Source organism: Triplophysa dalaica, chromosome 22, assembly GCF_015846415.1.
Source record: "Triplophysa dalaica isolate WHDGS20190420 chromosome 22, ASM1584641v1, whole genome shotgun sequence".
NCBI lineage: Eukaryota > Metazoa > Chordata > Actinopteri > Cypriniformes > Nemacheilidae > Triplophysa > Triplophysa dalaica.
The window spans coordinates 17,458,054-17,483,399 of record NC_079563.1 but is presented as its reverse complement, the minus strand read 5'-3'; the positions used below and the strand labels follow the sequence as shown (position 1 = coordinate 17,483,399).

Here is a 25,346-nt window from a genome sequence, read left to right as displayed (position 1 = left end):
AGGGAGTATGTAGATCGGCACCACGGGTCAGCGGGCAGACACTGAACATTCCCACAACACACAACGGGTTGAAAATGGAAATGTTTAAGAGCACAATCTGAACTTTCAAATCTCATGTGATATTTAGTTCAGGATTTCTTCTTGTTGAAACCAATCAGTATCATAGTCAAAAAGAGCTTGACTTGCGAAAGCATTGTTCCGTGCACGACCGTGCGCCTACCCAGCAGCCTCAGCGTGATCCGTCAAACATCAGTTTTAATTAATATCCAATCACGCCTATAAGCTCTTCGACTCCTGTCATAGAGACCCATGCGGATTCTGCCTGCCCACCCCCGCCTTACTCCTCCACAAGCGTTCGGGCATCGAAATATGATGAATGGTTTGCTGCAGGGGGCTGTCAAACCTGGATTCTGCTACTTGTGTGGAGAGAACCCACACCGGACCCACAATGAGCCAACCTCATCCAGTCTGTATCATCCATCCGAACCCAACACCCCCCCTTCCGTGCCGCAGTCCAACGGGAAGGTAAATTACACTGTCAGCGGTGACAATGCGCTCGGTCTCTCTTCAGCGGAACGAAGCTCGCCTCCGATACCGAGGAAGAATCCGACGAGAAGCTCATTAAAGGCCCACGTTAAAAGCTATTTGTTTCATTTATATTGAAATGAGGCAGGGCCTTTCAACAAGACTGATGTCGCTGTAATTTCAAGTGACAGTACAACAAGGGCTAATGATGCATTGCTTTTATGCTACCTAAACACAGAGAGAGTCCTTGGCTTGTGTGAATTAAGGCCGGTTTGGTTATTCAGCAGAGAGCCGGTAGACTCGCGGTCCGCTCGCGCTCTCCCGGAGGATACGGGCATGGCTGCATTTCTCTTTTAAATTAAGTTACGTTAAGTTACTGCCACCTGCGTGCTTCTCAAATAGCCCGTATCGATCTGAAGTGGGTCGTCCCCTGTGAATGCCTCAGGTACAGTATTTGAGCACCATTAAAGTGGAGCAACATTTCAGCTTTTTTCAGCGAGGTGCCTGATAGTTGGAAGAACCTTTTAAAATAGGACTAAAATTGGTTGATATTGAACAGATGTAGAGTATTAAGATCTGATTGGAAAATAAAACAACAAATGAAATAAAATAAAACAATTAAACAAAATTAGATTAAATAAAACAATAAAGTTATATTAAATACAACAATGAAAACAATAAATCAATACAATTTATTAAATACATACAATTTAAATTAAATGAAAATTTTAATTAAACTAAAATGATTAAATTCTGTATAGTATGCAAGATCAAACTATATACATATATATATATATATATATATAAATGTCCATGATTTTGCTTGGCGGTGGAAACATTATATGTTTTTACTTATATAATGTTAGTGTTTCTTTTCATATCGCTAACAATTTTCACCGTTTAATAAGAGATAAACTTGCTTTTTGATCTTTGCTTATGATCACCAATATACAGCCTGAAGTGTTTGTGTTCTGAGTTTTATATATATATATATATATATATTTGAATTATCCGATTTATTATTAATTATAATAATGATCGTTGTAATATTTTGGCAAGTAATATAGATCAGTAGTCTAACCTTGTTTGCGGTCTTTGCAGACGTCATAACTTTTTACTGTTAGTCGAAGTATATTAACACTCGTGAGTGTATATTTGTAGCACATGTGTGAATGTGTTTTTATTTGTGTCTTTCAGGGCGATGGGGAACCTGCAGCAGGCTCTGGTGTGTTTTGAGAAACGGTTGGTGGTGGCACATGAGCTGGGAGAATGTGGAGGAAAAGCTCAGGCGTACGGAGAACTGGGCAGCCTGCACAGCCAACTGGGCAACTACGAGCAGGCCATTTCCTGTCTGGAACGGCAGCTCGGCATCGCCCGTGACACCCAGGATCGATTGCTGGAAGGTGACGCCAGCTGCGGTCTGGGCACCGTGTACCAGCTGATGGGCGAGTACGACACGGCCCTTCAGTTCCACCAGCTGGACCTCCAGATTGCAGAGGACACGGGCAGCGCCAGCTGTCAGGGCCGGGCGTACGGGAATCTGGGACTCACCTACGAGTCGCTGGGTAATTTCGAGCGGGCCGTGGTTTACCAAGAGCAGCACCTGAGCATTGCGGCACAAACCAACGACCTGGTAGCCAAGACCCTGGCATATAGCAGTTTGGGACGTACACACCACGCTCTACAAAACTACTCGCAGTCTGTCATGTATCTGCAGGAAGGTAAGAGACAGAGATATGATGTTGCTCTGATATAGAGATCAATAATAAACTGGGAATACAGCTACAGGCGGTTAAACAACTAAAGATGTCAAGAAGTTGGTTTATAAACTCTCAGACTTGTATGTTTACTCATTTTTTAAAGCCGTCTGGTGTTTTTTCTTCCGCGAGCGGTGTTTGGCCTCGGTGCTGAACTGGAACCAGTTATCTTTTGTGCCGTATGTTGTTATAATAATCTTATTTAAGAGCTCTGTATAGAAAAACGACAAACTTGTTTTGTCCGAGTGTTTCCGGTTGAATTACACACACACAAAAAAAACTTTGATGTGTAGTCATGTTTGTATTTTCTAGCCGTCAAATAACCGTCATCATGACTTTCCTGCCTCAAAGTCTGAAAGCTGGACAGATACTGATCGTCTGCTATACCGAAGCCCACCGCGCCCCTCCGTCTGACAACCAATTAGCTGAGAGCTTTCTGTGTGCGCAGACAAGCCACTCTCTCGTCTGCGCGTGTGCATGAGTCTGCGAGATTAAAACAGCGCATATCCAGATGGATCAGCGCACAAAGAGCGAGACAACGCACAAATGTCAAGCATTTTTGTGCTCGGGTTTGCTGTGGAAAGATTCTTACAGTGTTTATATGAGTTTGAGTTCCTGTTTATATTTGACTGAAGGTTGAAGTTGGAATACTGTTCTGCACACTACACTGCTTAACGTGTATTTCTTAAAAATAATGGACTTAATTCTCACACAGAAATAATTCACTGTAAAGGAATGATATTAGTTTGCATTCTTTTCTTTTGTTGTTTAGTTTAACAAGGTCTTGATAAATAAAGTGAACTGTTTTTAATGCTTATAGAGACAAACAACATTATGGTTCAGATAGCTTTCACAGTTATGTTCTAGTAAAACCGAAGTTGTATTTTTTTATTGAGTTTTATTTATACGTAAAATTTAATCCAAATAAAGAAGAGCGAGACCGAAGAATCACAGCGATATTGAATAGTTATTCAAGTGTGTGTTGAGTAAAATTATTATATTTTCTGTACATCTGTGTGTGATAAGACAAACATTAGTGTTTTCATAAATAAAAACATAAATTAATGAATTTAGATGTTTCGAATTATGACATGAGTCACCTAATAAAACCACTTTGAAACAGGTTTACAAGGGCATCTAGGTTTAAGTGTTGTGTTTTCTGCTCTCTTTTTTCTGTCGAGCAGAAGTGAAGAAGTATCTAAATGCTTCTCTAGCCCGATGAAAGCTCACGATGAGTTCGAGCCGTCAAAAAACCTGAGAAGCAAAATACTGAAAATACTTTGAAATGTGGTGTTGTTTCAAACATGTCTAAAGGGACAGTTCACCCAAAAATGAAGAATCTGTCATGAATGACTCACTCTCTGGTTGTTCCAGATCTGTATAAATGCCATTGTTTGGTTGAACAGAGAGGAAGATATTTGGAAGAATGCTTGTAACAGTTCTTGGACCATATTTACTCCCATTGTAGGAAAAATACAATGGTGGTCAAAACTGCCCCAGAATTGTTTGGTTTCCTACATTCTTAAAAATATCTTCTTTTGTGTTCAACTGAACAAAATAAAAGATTTAGTTATTATTCCTACTATCGTAGTCAATAGGGTCCATGAACTGTTTGGAGACAGACATTCTTCTAAATATCTTTCTGTGTTCATCAAAACAAAGAAATGTATACAGATTAGGACCAACTCAAAGGTGAGTAAACAAAGACAGAATTTTCATTTTGGGTGAACTGTCCCTTTAACCAAACGGTGAGAATATGATTTTCTGCAGCGCCTGCAGATGAATAAACGATGACAGAAGCTTTATTTTTGGGTGAGCCATTCTTTTGAACACTTTCTGTAAAAGCGTTTACGTGGAATCTCTCTGTGTCTGTGTCTCAGGTCTGCGTCTAGCGGAGCAGCTGGGCCGTCGTGAGGACGAAGCCAAAATCCGTCATCGTTTGGGGCTCTCGCTGTGGGCCAGCGGCAACCTGGAAGAGTCTCAGCACCAGGTACCAGCATCCGGCCCAGACACACACACGCACACATAAGACACAAACACACACCCGCCGCACAGATGCACAGGATGCTCATGAATGCTTTTCTTGACAGAGCTCCACTGTTTCTGCCTCGTCTAATGATGTGCCTGTAGGCGGACGGCGCGTGTGAGTGTGTGTACGCGTGTTGTGAATGTTTGCGGATGTGTCATCTCCACCAGGCCCTTCACTCGTGACTTCATCATTCCGCGAGACAAACAAAGAGGCTGAAGTTGATGTGCAGAGAGTCGAAGTGCACAAACACACACACTCTCTACATTTAGACCCTAATTGATTCAGGTCTGTCAGTCTGACCATCAGCAAACATTCGCTCACATCCACGTCTGTTTGATCGCACGCACCACCGAGAATTCAGTTTGCCAGCGTTTAGAAGCACACTTCATTTTGGCAGATGCAACGATTTTTTTCAGTAAACCGGTTAAAACAAAATGATTTGTGGTTTGTAGCTGAATTGAAATAAATATTTAGTCGCAGCGTGTCATTAATGCACCACTAGTTTGATTGATGTTTTCCTGAACAGGAAGTCCCGCCCCATGCTTGTGTCATAGGTTGATGTAAAAGTTGGCATGTCAAATCGCTCCAGAACATCTTTTTAAATATGTTTTGCAATGAAGTGCCAACAAATCACAGTTTTACTCATAAACATAAAAATTCTGCTTTGGTGTCAGCTCCAGAAATGACCCAGAGCTTGAACATGCCCTAGATAATTTGGGGTATTTAAATATTGTATAATAAATATATTTATTCTAGATATATTTAGCTTTTCATATAGATGTCTTTGTGAGACGATAGGAGAAGACCACACTTAGCTGTTTTTCAAGCTCAAAGTCATGTTTTTTCTTCTCATGCGGTGATTGTGATTTCAGCGTCTCTGTAATCGTCTGCTCGGGTCGCATTTCATCATCCGTCTGGGGAGGAAGACTCTAGATTCTTCTTCCTCTTTAAATTACAGAGCGACGCTTTGGAGCCGGTCTACGGCGTGGAGATGTTAGCCAGCAGACAGATAAAGTCCTCATGATCACATATGTGCCTGAACGTCTACAGGGAGGCGGAGAGATTAGAGGATAATGCGTTTATATCATCATACAGACAGTCTCGTCAATTAAGCAGCTGCGCCATCAGGGAGGAACGTCCTTCAGCGCAGACACAACCAGAGAGACAGACACGCTCATTTCTGCCTGTCTGTCAGTCAAACGCAGAACATGACCACATGAGGGATGTTCAGAAGATGCGTGTCTCAATGTCCATGGAAACAGTGCTGTGCAGTTATTAGGATGCTCGGAGTGCTCGTCTAGGCATTAGTATGCACTTGTAAGGGTGTTCTGTGTGTGTTTGCGCGTGTGTATCTGTTTTTGTGTGTGTCATTGTGTGTGTGCATTTGTCTGTCTGTGTGTGTGTGCCTGTGTGTAAGTTTGTATCTGTTTTTGTTAGTGTGTGTTTATTTGATTGTTTGTGTGTCTGTGTTTGTGTCTGTCTGTGCATGCTTGCGTGTGTGTGTGTCTGTCTGTGTGTATCTTTTTTTGTGTGTTTCTTTGTGTGTGTGTGTGTGTGTGTGTGTGTATTTGTCTGTGTGTGCATATTTCTGTGTAAGTGTGTGTGCTCATGTGTATCTGTTTTTGTGTTTTGTGTGTATGACATTGTGCGTGTGTGCCTGTGTGTATCTGTTTTTGTGTGTGTCTGTGTATTTGTTAGTTTGTGTGCATGTGTGTCTGTGTGTTTGTGCGTGCTTGCCTGTGTGTGGATTTGTCTGTGTGTCGGTCTGTCTGTATCTGTTTTTGTGTGTTTCTCTGTGTGTGTGTGTGTGTGTATTTGTCTGTGTGTGCATTTTTCTGTGTACGTGTGTGTGCGCATGTGTATCTGTTTTTGTGTGTGTGATATTGTGTGTGTGTGTGCCTGTGTGTATCTGTTTTTGTTTGTTTGTGTGCATGTGTGTCTGTGTGTGTTTGTGCCTGCTTGCCTGTGTGTGTGTATGTGTCTATGTATTTGTCTCTGTTTGCATTTGTCTATGTGCGTGTGTGTCTGTCTGTGTGTATCTGTTTTTGTGTGTTTCTGTGTGTGTCTTTGTCTGTGTACGTGTCTGTGTGTTTGTGTGCATGTGTTTGAGCATGTGTGTCTGTGCATTTGTGTGAGCGTGGGTGTATGTGTGCGTATTTGTATGTTTATATCCGTGTTCGTATTTATGTGTGTGTGTGTGTGCACGTGCATGCATGTGTGTTAAGTAATAGTAGCTATTTATAGTCTTCCTCCCTGGTGAATCAGATTGTGTGCGTATGTGATGTGTAGACAGTTCTGGGCCTTCTACACACTGCAGATGGACTGTGTGTGTGTGTGTCTGATGCATTCCGCTCTTAATTGATTGCAGGCTGGTCTTGCTGTATGCTGATGAAGGGCTCTGCAGCCGAACCCTTGAGAAACACTGCATTCCACTGCCCAAACATACACACACACACACACACACACACACACAAACATCTTGAAAAGATATAAACACTCTCACACATTTGTCGTCAGCGATGCAAACACTTTTGGTCTCTGGGTTTGTTCCAAACACCAAGATAGTGCCCTTAAAGGGAAAGTGTGTCGTTTCTGGATGTGATTTTATTTTTCTGTACAGAAGCCAAACGTATGTTGATTTTTCAGAACACTGCTTTTGTTACCACAGAGACACGCACACGGGCTGACAGTCTCCGGCTGTAAACTGACGCTGTGGTTCTCTCTGACGCTCTGGAGGAGAGGTTATCATTAGCCAGAAACACCACGTCACTCATACCACACACAAACTCCCTAAAAACACTTTCAATTCCCATCACTAAACCAAAACCAGACCTGCTGCTCTAAACAACACCACATACAGTCTCTTCTGTACACATCAGATAGTGTAGAGCTCCACCGCAACGCAAGCATGACTGTGGGTTTGTGCTCTTAGTGTGTGTGTTCATTACCACTCCTGCTGAAAAACTGTAGAAATCATGACAGGAATTCTAATGGATCTGATGGTTATAATGGGAGGTGTTCTCTTGGTTTTAATGGAAACTATTATTGTCTGTTCTGATAGTGGGTTCTGTTGGTCGGGCGAATGGGAACCAACAGGACACCTTTGAATCATACTGGATTAAGACCCAAAACACACTACACACTGGAATTTTGTAATGGTTTTAATGCTAAATTGTTGTTTTTTGAACACGGTTCAACCTTGTTAACAAAGCTGAACGTGCACATTGATCCCTTGCAGAAACGTAAAAGTCTTTTGGACATATTGATTATCATTATTTTGCTACGTATCACAGCACTATGGTTACTGGAGTGAGATAATGGTTCATTTGTGGTCACCATGGTGTAACTATAGTTACCATGTTTTTTTGTAGTAAACCATGGCTCATTTTAACAATGTTGAACATCAAATGCCTTTTTTACGCAGGCCGCAGATCATTTTACAACAAATGTGGTGAACATAGTTTCTAGGTTTTATTTGTAGTAAAACCGTAGTAACCATAAATTGACCATGGTCTTACTATAGTAACCATAGTTTAAACTCTGTCGAAAACATGGTTACTGCACTTTTACTATAGTAAAACCATTGTTAATATTTCTAAGTTTAGACCTGTCACTGATACGGGTGTGATTTCTTAAAAAATGGGCCAAATGTTTCCTCTCAAGTTTGATAATTGGAAACCATGACTTATATCAGCTGATGTGTTTCATACACGCGGTTATTTTAAGTGTAGAAGTCTGCTGCCCTCCTCTGTTTATACACGAGTACTGCAGGCACACATTCTGCTCTCATTAAGCGTCATGTTGCGTGATAACACACATGGCGGGTGGTGTCGCCGTGGGTCAGCGTGTTATTATAAACACGTGTGCGAGTAACATGAAAATAATTTTGTGTGTGTGTGTGTGCTTTGCAGCTGTACCGCGCCTCGGCTCTGTTCGAGACCATCCGTCATGAAGCCCAGCACAGCACCGACTACAAGCTCTCCCTCTTTGACCTGCAGACCTCCTCGTACCAGGCTCTCCAGCGGGTCCTTGTCAGCCTCGGTATAAATATCTCCCCATTAAATCATTTTAAAAAGCTGTACGTACGTGAAAGAGATTGTGTAGAATTGAAGTTCAGCCCGTAGAGGTTTTGTATCGTTTTGAGAAAGAAAAGAGAAAGAAAAGAGATCACGGAGTGATGGTTGTGTAATCTAAAGATGTTTCTGAAGCCCACCGCTGACCTCTGACCCTTCGCTCAGGTCATCACGACGAGGCGCTGGCGGTGGCAGAGCGCGGACGCACCCGTGCTTTCGCTGACCTGCTGGTGGAGAGACAGACGGGTCAGCAGGATTCAGACCCCTACACACCCGTCACCGTGGAGCACATTCTGGACACTGTGAATGGACAGCGCGCGCTGGTTCTTTACTTCTCTCTGGCCGCTGGTTACCTGTACAGCTGGCTCCTCGCTCCAGGGTCTGGTAAGAGAACAACTCAAGACAGCACAATAAAGCTTTCCTTGGCTTCTCAGTCATATGTCGTGTTAAAACTGAAACTAACTTGATAGTGCATTGAGCTAGCAACCACAGGTCATGAGTTCGATCCTGGGAAACACGCATGCCGATCACATGTCAAACTTAAATGCACTGTGGAAACTTGCCATAAATGTGAAGATGCTAGCTCCGCCCCTTATTTCTTCTGATTGGTTATTTGGACTATTTAAAGCGGTGTGGTTTTGTTATGCATCTATTCTCATATGTGACCCTGGATCACCAAGTCTTAAGTATCACGGGAACATTTTTAGGAAAAGACAAAAATAACTTTAATGGGTCAAAATTAACAATTTTTATTTCATGGCAAAAATGATTAGGATATTAAGTAAAGATCATGTTCTATGAAGATATTTTGTAAATTTTCTACCTTAAATATATCAAAACTTTATTTTTGTGAGTGGATGGACAGTCACAGTGCACCCGATGAACAACTTCAAAGGCCATTTTCTCAATATTTAGATTTTTGTGCTTTCTCAGATTCCTGAGTTTTAAACGGTTGTATCGCAGTCAGATATTGTCCTATTCTACCAACTCATACATCAATAAAACTTATTTATTCAGATTTCAGCTTATGTACAAATCTCAATTTCGACCCATAAGACAATATGTGAGAAATTTGGTACGCTGCAGATAGAACGCAAACACATATTCTGTGTGTGAACGCCCACTAAACATGTGTTTCTGTAGTGTGCACACATAACGTGGTGCTTGATATAGTGTGTGTAGAGATGGCGGATATCACACCCAGACCGAACGCATGAATGAATTGAGCGATGTGTGTGTGTGATGAAGGTGTCAGACGAACACAGCTGAACACTTCATGAGAGACCCGCTGAGACGCTGTCTGTCTGTTTGAACACAACCCAACACGACACACACTGTACATGTTTACACAGATCAATAACAGAGATGATCCGTCTCCTGTCATTATATTAAACTGAAGCTTTTGTGTATACAAACAAAATAAAGAGGAGGGTTGCGTTTAATTATTGTCGAATTGTGTTGTGCTGCTTTAATTGTAATGTTGGGTTAGGATGAACCGTAGATGTGACTGACATAAACTGCTGTCCATCATTATCGTAAACATAACAGAATAAACAACTTATTTTACACATACAGTATGTTGATATGTGGTAGTGTAGAATGACCGCAACACAAGTTTGGCTTAAACACACACAACAAGAAAGAAACAATTATTTGATCAGGTTTTGGCCACACGGGATCTTAGGATTTAAAGATAATAGAAGCCTGTCAAACACACACACACACACACACACACATGTGCTCGGTTCATGGATGTGTTTCCTGCTGTCGTGTGCCTCACACCTTCTGTTCCCCGCGGCTTCAATCCTGCCAACACACACTAACACGCAACACACACGGTTCACTCCCACCGCCTGCTGTTTGGTGAAGCTGGTAAAAATCTGCAAATTAAAGCAAAGCGGCAGAACCACCTGCCCCCCTAATCCCACCACACGCTTACACACAATCACATACACTTTAAACAAAACCACACAGCCACAATACAATCAATTATCCAACACATAGAACTCGACCACACACACAACACAGTTAATACAACCGCAAAGCTACACAAACAACATACAAAAGTACATACATACTTTTAAATGCATGCACATATACACATTTAATGCACACAACCATGACAATCAAATATTCTCACATACAAACTCACATACACAAAAGAGACACACTGACACACGCAATAAACACACACATAAAACACAACAAGTACACACACATAAAACACACAACACATACACATTAAACACAACCATACAACACACAGCCACAACACAAACACATTAAACACGACCATGTGCTTTATACCACACACAAAACAACCACATACACAACACATAAAACACAACCAGATACACAACACAGTAAATACAACCACACAAGCTACACCCACACAACACAGAATAATACATACACACATATACCTGTACATTTACACACAACCATGACAATCAAACATTCTAACATAAAAACGCACACACACACAGACATACACAAAAGAGACACACACAGCAAACACAACCACACACACAAAAAACACAACACGTACACCAGACAGACATATACACTCTATTCTCACATACATACATTCAACACACATAAAACACAACTGCAAACGCACACAAGACATATACAAGCAACACACATTCACGCAGATTTATTCAAGCAAGCGCAAACACACATACACATAAAAAACACCACAAAACTGGGCCATCAACACAAAGACACACAAACAGATGTGAATATTTCAGCTCTCTGACCTTGTGTTTGACTCTCATGTGCTTCTATACATTACTGGGACTTCATTAGAACACAAAGCACACGCTGAACATCTAAAGCACTAAAGCTCTCAAGTGTATGAAAGCGTTCTGAACTCTCCACAGTGTTCAGACCTCAGGTGTCTTACATTTGACCTTAAATCCAGCGCTGCTACACAGACTATATTCTACATTTATTCTCAAGAAGTGTGTGTTCTGTTTAGTATGCAGTGTGTACTAAACAATAGCATGCAGTGTACACTACTTCAGAATTGAAGTTTGCTGTACTTCTGTATTTTTACCTGCTCTGTCCGTCTCTCAGGTATCCTGAAGTTTCATGAGGTGTACCTGGGCGAGGGCGCATCGGAGGGCGGAGCGTCAGACTTCCAGGAGGCGGGCGGATGTGTGGGCTCTTCTCTGGAGCAGCACATCGCTAACGCCCGCGAGGCCCTCGGAGTCGATTCCTACTACAGCAGGTAAACACTTCACCGCCTGTTTATTTCAGATCATCTGGGATAGATGTTAATAGCAGGTGTAAGGTCATTTGCTGAAGGGTGCGTGAGATGTGTCCTTCACTGTGTGACAGTGTCACAGGTCACAGCTGAACTCATTGATCTTCATAACCTCAGCATAACGCTCATCTGCTGCTCGCGGTGATCTCTGCCTCCACACGCACAACATTCAATTAGGATGAGAATGAGAGAGAGCTGAGAGAGGGTTTAAGGTCCCGCTAAACGTGTCGTGGGTTTAAAAACAGCTAGAAGGATCACAGCCGAATAGAACAAAAACGAGGATGTTTCAGACGCAGAAAAAATGAAAAGATCGTTCCAAATGTTCATTAAATCTGCATTTTTATAGATGCGTTGTGGTCATTACGGCCAAGTGTCTGTTGAATTTAAACAAATTCAAACCTCATGAGTGACACAAAGTCATCCAACAGCCATGTGAAAGAAAATTTGTATTCGAAATTTGGGAGAAATATTGTTAGTTATTCACAGAATGAAACAAAAACGATCATGAAAAAAACTGAAACTGAAAGTAATTTCTTTTACAGAGATAATAAAACGCATTAGAATAATATAATCATTTACATTTTGTTGTCAATGGCCGCGGCGCATCCGGTGTAGACACGGGATTAATTATGAAGAAAATGTTCATATCTGGCTGAAATACTGCTTAAATTAGGGCTGTCAAAGGATTAATCGTGATTAATCGCATCCAGAATAAAAGTTTTTGTTTACATAATTTATGTCGGTGTATTGTGCATATTCATTTTGTATTTATGAGCACATATACATAAATGCATATATTTAAGAAAAATATTAAATATAACAATTAATAGAATTTCAAGTATTGGTAAATATAAATTATTAATTTAAATATTTCCTGAACATATAGACAAGTATGTGTATGTTTTTTGTTTATAAATTAACACAGATATATATTATGTAAACAAAAACCTTTATTCTGGATGCGATTAATAGTTTGACAACATGAAAATAGTCTAAATGTGTTGTTGTCCCACAGTTGTTTTCATGTTGGTTTCCATCCTAAATAAACCCTGATGCCTGCATCGGTGTTAGAATCTGATCAACACGCGTGTCCTGGAGCGAGCGCATCTCTGCGCTCACCCTGATATTGTCACACGCCGCAGCTCGACTGCAGGCCGCACCGCACGGATGTCGGTGTCTACGGCTCGAACCGCGTGGAGGCTGAAGGGTTTTCACCTCTCACATAGAAGAATGGCTTTGGGAGTCTCGCTGCTGCAGGGTTGAGTGTTCTGACATGTAATTAGATGAAGACACTGGCAGGTTTGGTGTGTGTGTGTGTGAGAGAGAGACGTTAGAAGTTCTCAGTGTGAATTTCGAGCAATGCTTGAAACAAAGGCCATTATTGTACTCATAGGGAAGGCTGCGAGTGGCTGCCATTAGTCACCAGAGGTGCGGCGGATTCTCCAGCTCATCCCTACCCATTAAAGGATCATTTAGCGCTTGACTGAGGGGCTGCGAGCAATCCTTTCCACTCGGTTGGGTGCAATATGCCACCTTTGAAGAGCCCATTCATTGTGAGGAAAGAACAGGAGTTGTGAGACCAGCTACTGTCTGAATGTGAGAAATTACCCTCCTCCATCAAGACCTCCTCCAGCTGTTAGATGAGACTGATGATACTCCGAGCACGTTTGCATTACATTCAGAAAACTTCACAATTAAAAAATAAAAATTTACACATCCTCATTTGATTGCTAATACTTGAGGCAATAAAAAACGCTGGAGGAGCCACATAAATGATGAAAAACTTATTTATATGGAGTTTTCAAGTATTATCCGTATTATAAACTGATTATATTCATTCTTTTCAGGGCTGTCAAACAATTAATCGCATCCAGAATAATATTTTGAGGTTTACATATTATATGTCTGTGTACTGTGTGCATATTACCTTTGTAATTATAATCACACACACATACATGCATGTATTAAAGAAAATATACAAATGTATTAACATTTATTTACATAACATTTCCCAGATATATTTTATCTTAAAACTTTTATTCTGGATGTGATTAATTGAGATTAATCGTTTGAAAAGAAATGTTTCTTTCCAGTTATACACGATTAAGTGCATATTTGTGTGTAAGACAATATATAAGAGTGTAAAGTTATTAATGGAATGTGGGTAACATACCCAAAATCATTTTATTTTGTGAGAATATGAACATATAATAATGAGAAATTTGTTTTTATTGAGATCATTGATATCTTGTTAACTTCTGTTTGAATTCTGTAGTCTCTGAGATTTTTGAGACATTTTTGAGGTTACTTCTGCAGATCTTGAGGAGAAACATGAAAAATCTTTCTCAAAGCATCATGGCCTATCTCAGCCTGACACATTAGCCCAACACAACACTCCGAGGCTCTGTCTGTAACTCAAAGTCATCCTTATTTCCAATGCACTCTTCCCAAACGAAGCCCACGGGCTCTTCTGCTGTAGCCTTGTCCTGCGGAACGCTCCAATAGGTTGTGAGCTTTCGGGCCGTGCGAGAAATCTGATGCATCAGACACAACTCCTGCTTCCAGATATGAAGAAAAGATGATTTCTGTGGCTCCTCCAGTGCTTTTTATTGCCGCTTGGAAGCCAAATGAAATTTCTCCCATCCTAGAGGGTTTTACACTGACAAAGAATTAAATCAACATCTCAACAGGATTTGGGTTGGCTCTCAGAAGGAATACATTGAGCACTGGAACATGCTCGCGGAGATAAATGCTTTGAAACGGACACAAGAATGAGAGCGATGTTCGCGCAGCGTCTTGGGAAAATATTATGTGACATTTCGGTGCATTTATGACTTATCATGAAGCGCTCGGGTAAACACATTTATATGCTAACAAGATCTTCCCAAGTTTGTGGAATGTTTAATTCATATTGACATGTTTTGAGAGCATGCGAAGATTAGTCCGGTATAATGAGTCAAACATCTACATCTTTAATCCGTGTGTATTAGATGAAGTGTGTTTTGTGTGTAATTGAGGTGAGCTGAATAAAACATTATTAACCCAACAGATGAATCCATGCGTGTCGTTCGAGACGAAGACGATTACTGAAGAGATCTGTTTTTTCATTAAAACTAATCAGAGATATTTGCTGGCGTGTTTTCCAGACGCTCAGTGATTCATCTCTTATTAGCTGTGATTGCAAATGATGCTTCCTCGTGAATTGTTTGTTCATTTGTAAAATCGTTTCTGTTATTTTGCGTTAGAATCAGAGAGAATCAACAAATGTGTGTAGATGTTTCAGAATGGAGTAGTGTGTGTTTTTATGTGTCGAATTGTGAAAGGTATTGCTTACACAAATGAGTCTACATATGAACGTTTTTATGTATTTACTGTATATATGCAAAGCTGTAAATTACATCTTGTTTAATAATATAATATACAGTATTATAAACTGACAATAAAACAGAAATAATTCTATATGAGCAAAAAATAGACACTAGAATATCATCAGCTTTGTGACTTAATAAATCAACAGCCAGCCTGAAGACCCTAGCAACCATTTAAAGCACCATAGCAACCAGTCAGGGCACCCCGTCAAAAAGCTATTTCTACTCTGGCATCACGATGGCGAATTAATATCACATTTTCTTTATGATTTTCATTCAAATCTATATAGCAACCATTGGTGTGTTATATTATAATGCTGTTGTCATTTCCAATTCAAAGCTGTGAGATACAAGTTGCTGTGCGTAACTTTATTTTTAACACACTTTAACTGGCAGAATTGTTAAAATACTCATTGAATGTGTTTCAGAGCGTGTTCCAGCAGCGAGACTGAGAGTGAAGCTGGAGATCTGCTGGATCAACAGTTTGAAGAGCTCAACAACAAGCTAAACTCAGTGACAGACCCCACCGGATTCCTCAGGATGGTATCCAGAAACAACCTCTTTAACAGGTCAGACGCCAGCATGTGAAACAGCTCTGATGTGAACGACCTTTCAACACAAACGCTTCACACAAAAGTACAGGAATAATTTGGTTGCATTGCTTGGTTTCCAAATTTGATGCGTTTATGTAAACAATATGAGTTTACCACTGTTGCTAGGTAATGAGGCAACACCCTAGCAACCACACAAATCATCCAAGTGCATAGAAACTTAGCATCGAGGCAGAACAATCTAGAGACTCAATCAATCTCAAAATCATTACACAATTAGCAAACGTTTTCTGCTCCTAATAGGTCTAAACTTTACTGGTGGAACGCTCGGCTCAGACGGAGGATCATTAAGAAAGTTCAGTCTTCACATCCAGATTTATTATGAGAGAGAGAGAGAGAGAGAGAGAGAGAGTCATTAACACAGGGGGATGGTGAGAGACGGATGCTGAGAGTGAGACAGGAGCTGGTGGTGAGGCTGTGATGTGAGTTGGTAAAGACAGGGTCAGAGCGAGCATCATTACAGCTCTACTGCTCATTAAGAGCTTCACATATCTCTTATTCATTAAAACAAAGAGCCGCACACACACACACAGATACACAGCTCTCATCTGGCCTAATGAGCACCAGACATGCCAGCGTTCACTCCAAAATAAACTTTCTGCCATTATTTTCCTACAATCGTGTTATTTCAAACCTGTATGCTGGTATTGTGTAAACATAAACATAGTGTTATTCACTATATAGTGGTGTAGAGTAGTGGCCAGAAATCATCAAACTATAAGCATAAAGAGCAAACTACCGCACCATATCAGGAAATGAGGTTTTATTCTTGTATAAAAAATGCAGCGAAACACAAGGGTGACAGTAAAATAAACAGACATTGAGTACAGTTTTATCAGTTCCTAATATCTTGATGATTCTCTCTTCAGCAGTCGTCCTCATGACTTTTTACTCAATACATTTGTCAAACCTGCTTAATTTCTTCTCAAAGCTAATCCTCAGTTTACTCTCTTAACACATCTACACTAGATGCATACACATTTTTTGTAATATATATTATATGTATTTAGTAAAAATATGTATTTAGTGATTTAAGAAATAGAAAATATATACTGTATATATTCCATATTGAATTGTAAGAGGTTTGAGAAGTAGACTGAATGAATGTTAACATATGTTTTCATCACACATTGCCATCGTATGGCTACAGAAGAATTGAAATGTAGCTTCTTTGGAGTTTAACAGAAATTATAAGAAAAGAACTGTGTTGTTTTTCATTTATAAATAAATAACAGCATACAGGTTTGGGGTGAGTAAATAATGACATTTCTTGTGGGCTATTTCTTTAAATAATCTCTCTCGGTTGATCCTCTGGTTTGACGTGACCCAGAATCAAATGAGATGTCAAAGACAGATGCTCATTAAATGTGGGAGTATTAGATCATTAGATAAATACCCACCTGTCTCTCTCTCTCTCTCTCTCTGTCTCTCTGTGCCATGAGCTCTGTTATCTTTTGTAGGTGTGTAATGATATAGCTGTATGACAGGAAGTGACCGTAGTGCTGTTTAGTTACCATAGTGATGGCGACTCGACCTTGAATGTGGACTCATACACCTACACAAATTCTTCAATAATTAGATATTCTTTATGTTCTTTACATCCATATGGTGATGTTAAGATGCTTTACTCTAAACGGTTAAAAGAGACTTTTTTCTTTATCTAATTAAGATTAAAGACCTGAGTCACGAGAAGATGTGCACTATACACAGATTTTTGTGGCTTATTGCTGGTATAAAACGTTACAATAAAAATGTGACAGATTTACAGAAATGCAAGAAAAGTTATAAAGTAACAAGAAAATATGCAGAACTGCAGGTATACAATAAACTGATCAGTTCTAAATTTGAGCACTTCAAGTTAAACATTTACTTATAATAATACACGCAGAATATGTGGACTGCATATCATCTCTAAAGATTTAGAAGTCTTACAAGCTGTAATATCTTATAAGAAGTGACAAAATGTTGAATGCTGAAGTGCTTTGGATAAAAATGCTAAAATGCTAAATGAATAAACGTAAATGAGAATGAGCAATACGGGTAAACTGCACCCTCTAGTGTCAGAGAAATATTTATCTTTGCAATGTGTGAGTTGGTATACTCTAAATAAATAAAGTGCTCAGTGATGGATTATCTTCACCAGTAGTGTTTAGTCTGTGTTTGTGTGTGTTTGTTGTGTTTCAGAAGTTGTCAGAGTATGACAAGTCTCTTCAGTAACACAGTATCTCCGGTGAAAGAGGGCAGCTCATCTCTGCCACGCCGTGCCAGCGCACTCGGCAAACCACCGTTACGAGCTCTTTATGACCTGCTGATCGCTCCGATGGAGGGGGTACGAGTCGAATAAACAGTAAAAAATGAATGATAGTCATAATAAATCCAATGTTACTCCAATGTAGACAGTTGTAGAACGAGCGAATGAATATATTATAGCCCATGACGGGTATGAATGTGTTTGTCTGTGCTCAGGGTCTGATGCACTCCAGTGGTCCGGTGGGCAGACACAGACAGTTAGTTCTGGTTCTGGAGGGCGAGCTCTATCTCATCCCGTTTGCTCTGTTGAAGGGCAGTTCTTCTAATGAGTATCTGTATGAACGCTTCAGTCTCATCGCCGTTCCATCTATCGGCAGTCTGGGCACAACAGCTAAAGTAAGAAAACACTCACAGCCTGTTTACCGCGGTACCACGTGTAAAATCAATTTATTTCTAAAGCAATATCATAAGACTCCAAGATCTTTAACAATAATGAGACTGTGGAAGTGATTTCACGTTGATATTTGGTATTTTATCAACAATGAGAAGCGCATTGATCCATCTTGCTTTATGAGTGTTGCCATGGAAACATGCGTCCCCTTTGGCTCATCCATTCAGCACCATTTTGCAATAAACATTGATGTCCTCCACCCTAGGTTCACCCACGCCGGACCGGTCCGGTTCTGTGTAACGGAGGCATGGCCGCAGTCGTCGGAAACCCTCGACTCCCACCGTCTGTAATGGACCGCTGGCTGTGGGGTCCGATGCCCACCGCCGAGGAGGAAGCCCACATGGTGGCCGATCTTCTGGGCTGTCAGCCGCTGGCCGGCCCCGCGGCCACCAAAGAGCGAGTCATGAGCGCCCTCACGCAGGCCGAGTGCGCCCACTTCGCCACCCACATCTCTTGGAAGCTGGCAGCTCTGGTGCTCACGCCCAGCCTCGACGCTGGCTCCGGACCCTCGGCTCCCGCTCCCAGGGGTTCGGGGGGTGGTGAGGGTGGAGGAAAGTCCAACTACACCATCCCAGAGAGCCTGCACTTGCAAGATGATGCCAGCGATGCGGAGAGTATTTGCGACAGCCCGCCGCTGCAAGAGTTCCTGCTCACCGCGGCCGACATCCTGGACCTCAGATTGCCCACCAAACTCGTGGTGCTGGGGTCAGTAACATTGAACCAGCCCAACATCAACATAGATCCTCATCCTTGACTCATTTCAAACCAGTATGCGCTTCTTTCTTCTGCAGAACACAAAAGGATATTTGATAACCGACACTGAACCCCATTGACTTTCATTGAATGAGACATTTCTCAAAATACCTTATTTTGTGTTCCACTGAAGAAAGAGTCGCGTACATCTTTGAGTAACACAAGGTTGAACAAATGACAGAATTTTTATTTTGGGGTGAACTGTCCCTTTAAAAGTGCACAAGCTTTGTAGCCAAATCGGCACATCACTTATTTCATACATAACTTCTGTTTAATAAACCATAGTGCAACTGCGTTCACGGCAGTTTTACAGTCTATTTAGAATAATAGCTTTTCTATTCCAGTGAATTACCTCTCCATGGTGCTAATCCAGCGTGTTTTCTAACCCTTCAGCTCATACCAGGAGTCGGATAGTAAAGTGACCTCTGATGGGGTGGTGGGTTTGACTCGGGCTTTCCTGGCGGCCGGAGCTCAATGTGTGCTGGTCTCTCTGTGGCCGGTGCCCGTCGCTGCCTCCAAGGTGTTCGTCCACGCTTTCTACAGCGCTCTGCTCAACGGAACCAAAGCCAGCGCGGCCCTCACGGACGCCATGAAAACCGTTCAGAGCAGCAAGCAGTTCTCACACCCTTCCAACTGGGCAGGTCTGGAGAGGTTAAGGTTCTTGCTTGAGAATATTACTGACTCCATTCTGACATCTTGTTAAAACTTCTGCGCACTGCTTAAATGTGTCTTCAGGCTTTATGTTGATCGGCAGTGACGTGAAGCTGAACAGCCCGTCATCTCTGATTGGTCAGGCGCTGGCGGAGATCCTGCAGTACCCTGACAAAGCCCGAGACGCCCTGAGGGTTCTCCTGCACTTGGTGAGAAACGCTGAGCATGTTTACCATGAGATTGACACGCATGAAGTATTGAAATATAGGAAGTCATTATTCAGGCCTCACTGTGACATGAAATCACCTGACATTTAAAAATAGCGCGTGTTCTCCAACATACTGCGGTGCCAGGGTGCTCGTGTAGGCGATGTGGTTTCACTCATGTTTCCATGTCATATTCACTGCAGAAATTAGCTTCTTGTCTTGTTTTGTAGTACACATATCTTAAAATGAATTTACTTGAAAATACATTTTCTTCACTGGCAAAACGTCCTAAGATATTAAGTCTTGTTTTTTAAAAAAAAACTTTATTTTATATTTTCTTTCAGAAAACAAGAATTAATATCTTAGGTCACTTTACTAGTCAATTCTTGATTAAGATGTAAAGATATTTATACTCATGACAAATTAGTAAGGACAAAAATTGTAAATAAGAAGTAAATTTTTTTACAATGTTCCTGCTTTACCTCGAAAGAAAAGTGTCAAAAATGAACAAAAGTTAGAAATAAACTTTGAAAATATTAATAAACATAAATAAACAAATATTTTGGCATAACTTGCTTCTTAAACTAAAAACACTTTCATTTAGCATAATACTGCAAAAAGCAACAACAACAAAAATGGATTTTAGTACAAAAAGTCTTAAATCAAGTCGCGAAATATTTACAAAATGACAAAGTCTTATTTTTCAGAATTTGTTTATCAAAATTAAGTGAGTTTATCCTTCAAACTAAAAAATTACAGTGGGTAGCAAAAAGCTTGAATTAAGTCTATTAAATTAAGTTGAAAGTGCCTAAGTGGCCGGTATTACTTCTTGTTTTAGGCATAAAACTCACTTTGATCTTTTTTCTCATAATAAAATAAGTCATTTTAGTTCTCAAGTAAATTAAGATTTAAATTTGTACCAGAAAAGGGGCAAAAATACTTGACAGCGAAAAAAACCCACCAACCCTCTTTTTTCTCAACATTTGTTGAAACTAGTAACTTTGTATCAGCATCTTTTGTATTATTGCTCCTGTATGACATATCGCTTATTGCTCCCTGAACTGTCTGTAAGTCACTTTGGATAAAAGTGTCGGATAAATGACTAAATGTAAATGTAAGGAAGGTCGTCTTTTCATAAGGTTTAATCTGGTTAAGAACATTTTATCCTCACATAGATTCACAGCGTTTATGTCCCATCTGTGTCTCAATGGCTCCTCCAGGTGGAGAAATCCCTGCAGCGCATTCAGAACGGTCAGAGGAACTCTATGTACACGTCTCAGCAGAGTGTAGAGAATAAGGTGGGGGGTGTGCCGGGCTGGCAGGCTCTTCTCACCGCCGTGGGCTTCAGACTGGACTCAGCTGGGACGGGACTTCCTGCCGCTGTGTTCTTTCCCACATCAGACCCCGGAGACAGATTACAACACTGCAGTACAACCCTACAGTCACTGCTGGGTATAACACTCATTCGCTCCTTTTAAACCAACTTTAATGTTTGAAATATCAAATATTTATTTGCGATTGGTTGATATAAAACACAAGTCATTATTCGGCCTGTTTTTAAATGATCATTTGGTGGTACAGTAGCTTTGTGCATCGTTGAATTACAGTTTGTAGTCCACAATACATTTGGTCTACAAAACATTTCTACTTTTTGTGACTCACAGGACCACATCTTACACATTTAACAAATCTAATCTCATATCTGACCAGCTGAAAAAGTGATTTTACTATACATATACTGTAAATGAGGCTTGTGTTGTAACTGATCTTGTGTGTTTTAGGTTTACCTCCACCTGCTCTACAGGCCTTATGTAAACTGATCACAGCATCAGAAACTGGAGAACAGCTCATCAACCGGGTGAGAACGACGTCACACACACGTCACATACACCGGCCTGCGCTTGTGCGTCTGATCTGAGATCAGTCGTGATCTGTGCCGAGCTAATGATTTCACCACTGCTAATGTTTGTTTGCTTCTTAACACCATTTTTATCCTAAATCCTCTTTCCTTCTCTTTTCCTAAACTTACAATTGAAGGCTGTTAAAAATGTAGTGGGAATGGTGAGTTTGTACGATTTTAACTAATTTCAAGTGTCTTTACTTCAAATAATACACTAACACAATACTGATAACTTCAAGTCAACATGTGTGCACAACTCATTTTACTGTATTGTGTGAGGTTTTTTAAATGATTAAATGAAAATGTAGGAGAGGACTTGTGGATGTCACATTTTCACAGAGGATGATGTCTGTATGACAGAGGGTTAAAAATAAGACCATCTGATGAATAATGCATGACATATACTGCTGTGAGTCCTGCACAATAAAACCAGAAACACATTTTAAAAAGAGGGAAATTCAATTTCACGTTGACTTGAAGTTCAATATAAACTACTGTAAGAGGCAAATTAACATCAATAATAATTCTTATCTTTATAATAAGTGTTGCTTTATTAAAAATCTTTATACAGTAAAAATAAAAACATGCATGATTACGCGTTGGACATTATGAGACGTGAGATTATTTTTGCGCAGCTCCATCAGGTGTTGGTTCAGCCTCAGTCTGGAGAGAAGGAGCAGGATTTCTCTCTCGCACCCATTCAAGTGTCCATCAGCGTTCAGCTCTGGAGACTCCCCGGCTGTCATGAGTTCCTCGCTGCTCTGGGTAAGAACAGCTTCATCTCACTTTCATCTATCTATCTCCTGTAGAAGTCCATGCTAACCGTATCTCTATCTCTCTTTCAGGGTTTGACCTGTGTGAGGTCGGTCAAGAGGAGGTGGTTTTAAAGACGGGCAAGCAGGCAAACCGTCGCACCATGCACTTTGCCCTGCAGTCTCTGCTGGCACTGTTTGGTGAGCGTCGCTTTACCCTGACACGGCACAATCTTAGCAAGATCAAAGCATTTAAGTGTCGAAAATATTAAAACATTGTAGTAATTCCTGTTATGTTGTTTCTCCATAGACTCAACTGAGCTGCCAAAGCGTCTGAGTCTAGACAGCTCATCCTCGCTGGAGTCTCTGGCGTCATCACAATCTGTGTCCCACCAGCTGACCATGGGCTACCCCAACCCGCCCTTCTCTCCTCCCTGCCCCGACAGCCTGGCATCAGACGCCATCTCTGTCTACAGCCTTAGTTCCATCGCCTCCTCCATGAGCTTCCTGTCCCGGCCCGACGGCGATTTCATCAGCCAGCGCTCGCGTCAGCAGGAACTAGAGCGCCACCGGGGCGGAGCCGGACTGTTTGCATCACATCGGCACACCGCGGTGCCACGTAGTCGATCGTCTCCGCACGGAGCCGCCGGAGGTCACGACGACGAAGAATACGAAGGCTACAGTATCATCAGCAGCGAGCCCTTGGGTACCCAGAGCGACACGCTCCCCCGGCCCGCAAATCACAGGCATCACAGGGGTGCGGTGCGTGGCGGGGCAGGCAGGGGATACACGGTGTCAGTGTCCACGAGGGGAAGCGTCAGCACCCCGACGTCGCCTGTGAAAACAACCCTGGTGCCCAGTCCCAACTCTCCCTTCCAGAAGGTGGGGAAGGTTAGCACCTCAGACACGGGCGAGTCGGATCAGTCCAGCACCGAGACTGACAGCACTGTGAAATCCCAGGAGGAACGTACGCCCGGAGCCCCGCTTGACCCGCAGGAGCTCGCCCAGAAGATTCTCGAAGAGACGCAAAGCCACATGCGTGCCGTCGAGACTCTGCAGCGGAGCACAGGAGGGGCCTCGCCGGGCAACGGGTTCGGCGGAGGAGGCCCCCCGACGCCAACAGGTGGGTCCGCGTTCCGTTCCTCAGAGACGAGCGCTTTCAGTCGCCCCAGCAGCAGAGCTAGCATTAAAGCTCAGTCGTCACCCCTCATGACCCGCCCTAAACCGCCTTCTCGCACGTCGTCCCTCCAGAAGGTGAGCTCGGGCTACAACAGCCCCGCGACTTCTGAAACATCTCTAAAAGAAGACAGCCAACCGTCCCCCACCTCCGACAGCCAGTTTAAACTCAAGTACCCCAGCTCGCCTTACAGCGGGCACATCTCGCGGTCGCCCAGCAACATCTCGCCCAGTTCTGGCCACCAGTCGCCCGTGGGCAGCGCGTCTTCTCCAGCGCTGTCCTATTCCTCGACCGGATCGACGCGCTCTAGCCCGGCCGACGCTCCGGATATTGACCGGCTTAAACTGGCTGCTATTGATGAAAAAGTCCAAGCCATTCACAATCTCAAGACATTCTGGGCAAACGCGACCCAACAGCATCACTCGGGGCCAATGCGTGCGCTTCGCGGTAGAAAACTGAGTACAGCCAAACGTGATGTTCTGGGCCTGCTTAATCTCTCTCCCCGCCATGCTGTGACAGACCAGGATACGCCCAATCATGAACTGCAAGACGCTGGGCTCCAATCCCTGGAGCACGGCTCCAGAAATCCACCCAACGGCCATCGCAAGATCGAGCCGAAGAGGGTCGCACCTTCTCCGACATCTTCCACCGGGAGTAGTCCTGGATCTCACTCCATCCGACTGCCCTCGGGGAACGGGTACAAGTTCCTGTCGCCCGGAAGGTTTTTTCCTTCGTCTAAATGTTGAGACGTTTATCTTTGCTTTGACACTCTCTTGACGAAGGAGGATTTTGAGTATTTATAACTCTGAAAACAGTAACAGGACAGTCTGGGTTAGGATGTGCACATTCCCAGAAGCCTCAAACTGCCTACTGTTTAATTCTGTGCAGAGAGCATATTATCCTTATGCTTCCACCTACACTGTAAAGGACCATTTATATATGCAGACTGAAAAAAAAACAGAGATTATACCAAAATGGTATTTCAACAAAAAGACGCTCGCTGTTTGTGTTAGTGAAGATGATGCGGCTTTGACCGGTTTATTTCATTTGAGTTTTTTGTTTTCATTTGTATTATTAATATAATTATTGTTATTATTATTATTATGGATGGTAATTGTTATGACAGTTATTTGTTTAGTAAATTAAATCAACGTTTTGCAATCAGTATTATACGTTTTTATATTGTTAAAGAAGCAAATCATGCACAAAAAAGTAAAACATTTTCATATTTTTATGGAGGTGGTGACAGCGCACCTGACCTGACTTCTGTGTGAATTGAGTGTCAGTATTACAGCATGGGGTTCTCTTGCTCTCCAGTGATTTCGTGTCTTTTTAACAGAGATTTTGCATATGTGGACTCTCATCCAAACATATCTCAGTCATTTCTCAGTAAAATGGTCTCAATAAAAAATGTTTAATTTACCCTTTTGCGGTGGTCTTATATTCCTTTTTAACCCGTGTTATGAGAATGCCTTCATAAAAATATCTATAGATGAATCTTTCACCCCAATATCTAAAGAAAAGAAGAAATTATATTTTGCATGAACGATTTTTTTTTTTTAAGTATGCTATTTG

The 25,346-nt window shown here is 41.7% G+C and overlaps 1 protein-coding gene across 3 annotated transcripts in view; it reads left to right on the top strand.

Annotated features, from left to right (window-relative positions):
- The window catches only part of ttc28 (tetratricopeptide repeat domain 28), a 179,555-nt gene extending 154,362 nt beyond the window's left edge, over nucleotides 1-25,193 (top strand). For 2 of the 3 annotated variants that reach the window (XM_056736455.1, XM_056736458.1), the window contains 17 exons: nucleotides 1,723-2,246; nucleotides 4,163-4,272; nucleotides 8,223-8,352; nucleotides 8,550-8,768; nucleotides 11,463-11,616; nucleotides 15,449-15,589; nucleotides 17,816-17,960; nucleotides 18,098-18,277; nucleotides 18,538-19,037; nucleotides 19,479-19,726; nucleotides 19,821-19,945; nucleotides 21,163-21,394; nucleotides 21,724-21,800; nucleotides 21,980-22,003; nucleotides 22,478-22,607; nucleotides 22,688-22,795; nucleotides 22,905-25,193. In XM_056736455.1, the coding sequence (XP_056592433.1) occupies nucleotides 1,723-2,246; nucleotides 4,163-4,272; nucleotides 8,223-8,352; nucleotides 8,550-8,768; nucleotides 11,463-11,616; nucleotides 15,449-15,589; nucleotides 17,816-17,960; nucleotides 18,098-18,277; nucleotides 18,538-19,037; nucleotides 19,479-19,726; nucleotides 19,821-19,945; nucleotides 21,163-21,394; nucleotides 21,724-21,800; nucleotides 21,980-22,003; nucleotides 22,478-22,607; nucleotides 22,688-22,795; nucleotides 22,905-24,517 (4,660 nt within the window). In that variant the 3' untranslated portion in view covers nucleotides 24,518-25,193. The remainder of the gene's footprint in view (nucleotides 1-1,722; nucleotides 2,247-4,162; nucleotides 4,273-8,222; nucleotides 8,353-8,549; nucleotides 8,769-11,462; nucleotides 11,617-15,448; nucleotides 15,590-17,815; nucleotides 17,961-18,097; nucleotides 18,278-18,537; nucleotides 19,038-19,478; nucleotides 19,727-19,820; nucleotides 19,946-21,162; nucleotides 21,395-21,723; nucleotides 21,801-21,979; nucleotides 22,004-22,477; nucleotides 22,608-22,687; nucleotides 22,796-22,904) is intronic. The other variant, XM_056736456.1, reaches the window with a different exon arrangement.
- The last annotated feature ends 153 nt before the right edge of the window (nucleotides 25,194-25,346 follow it).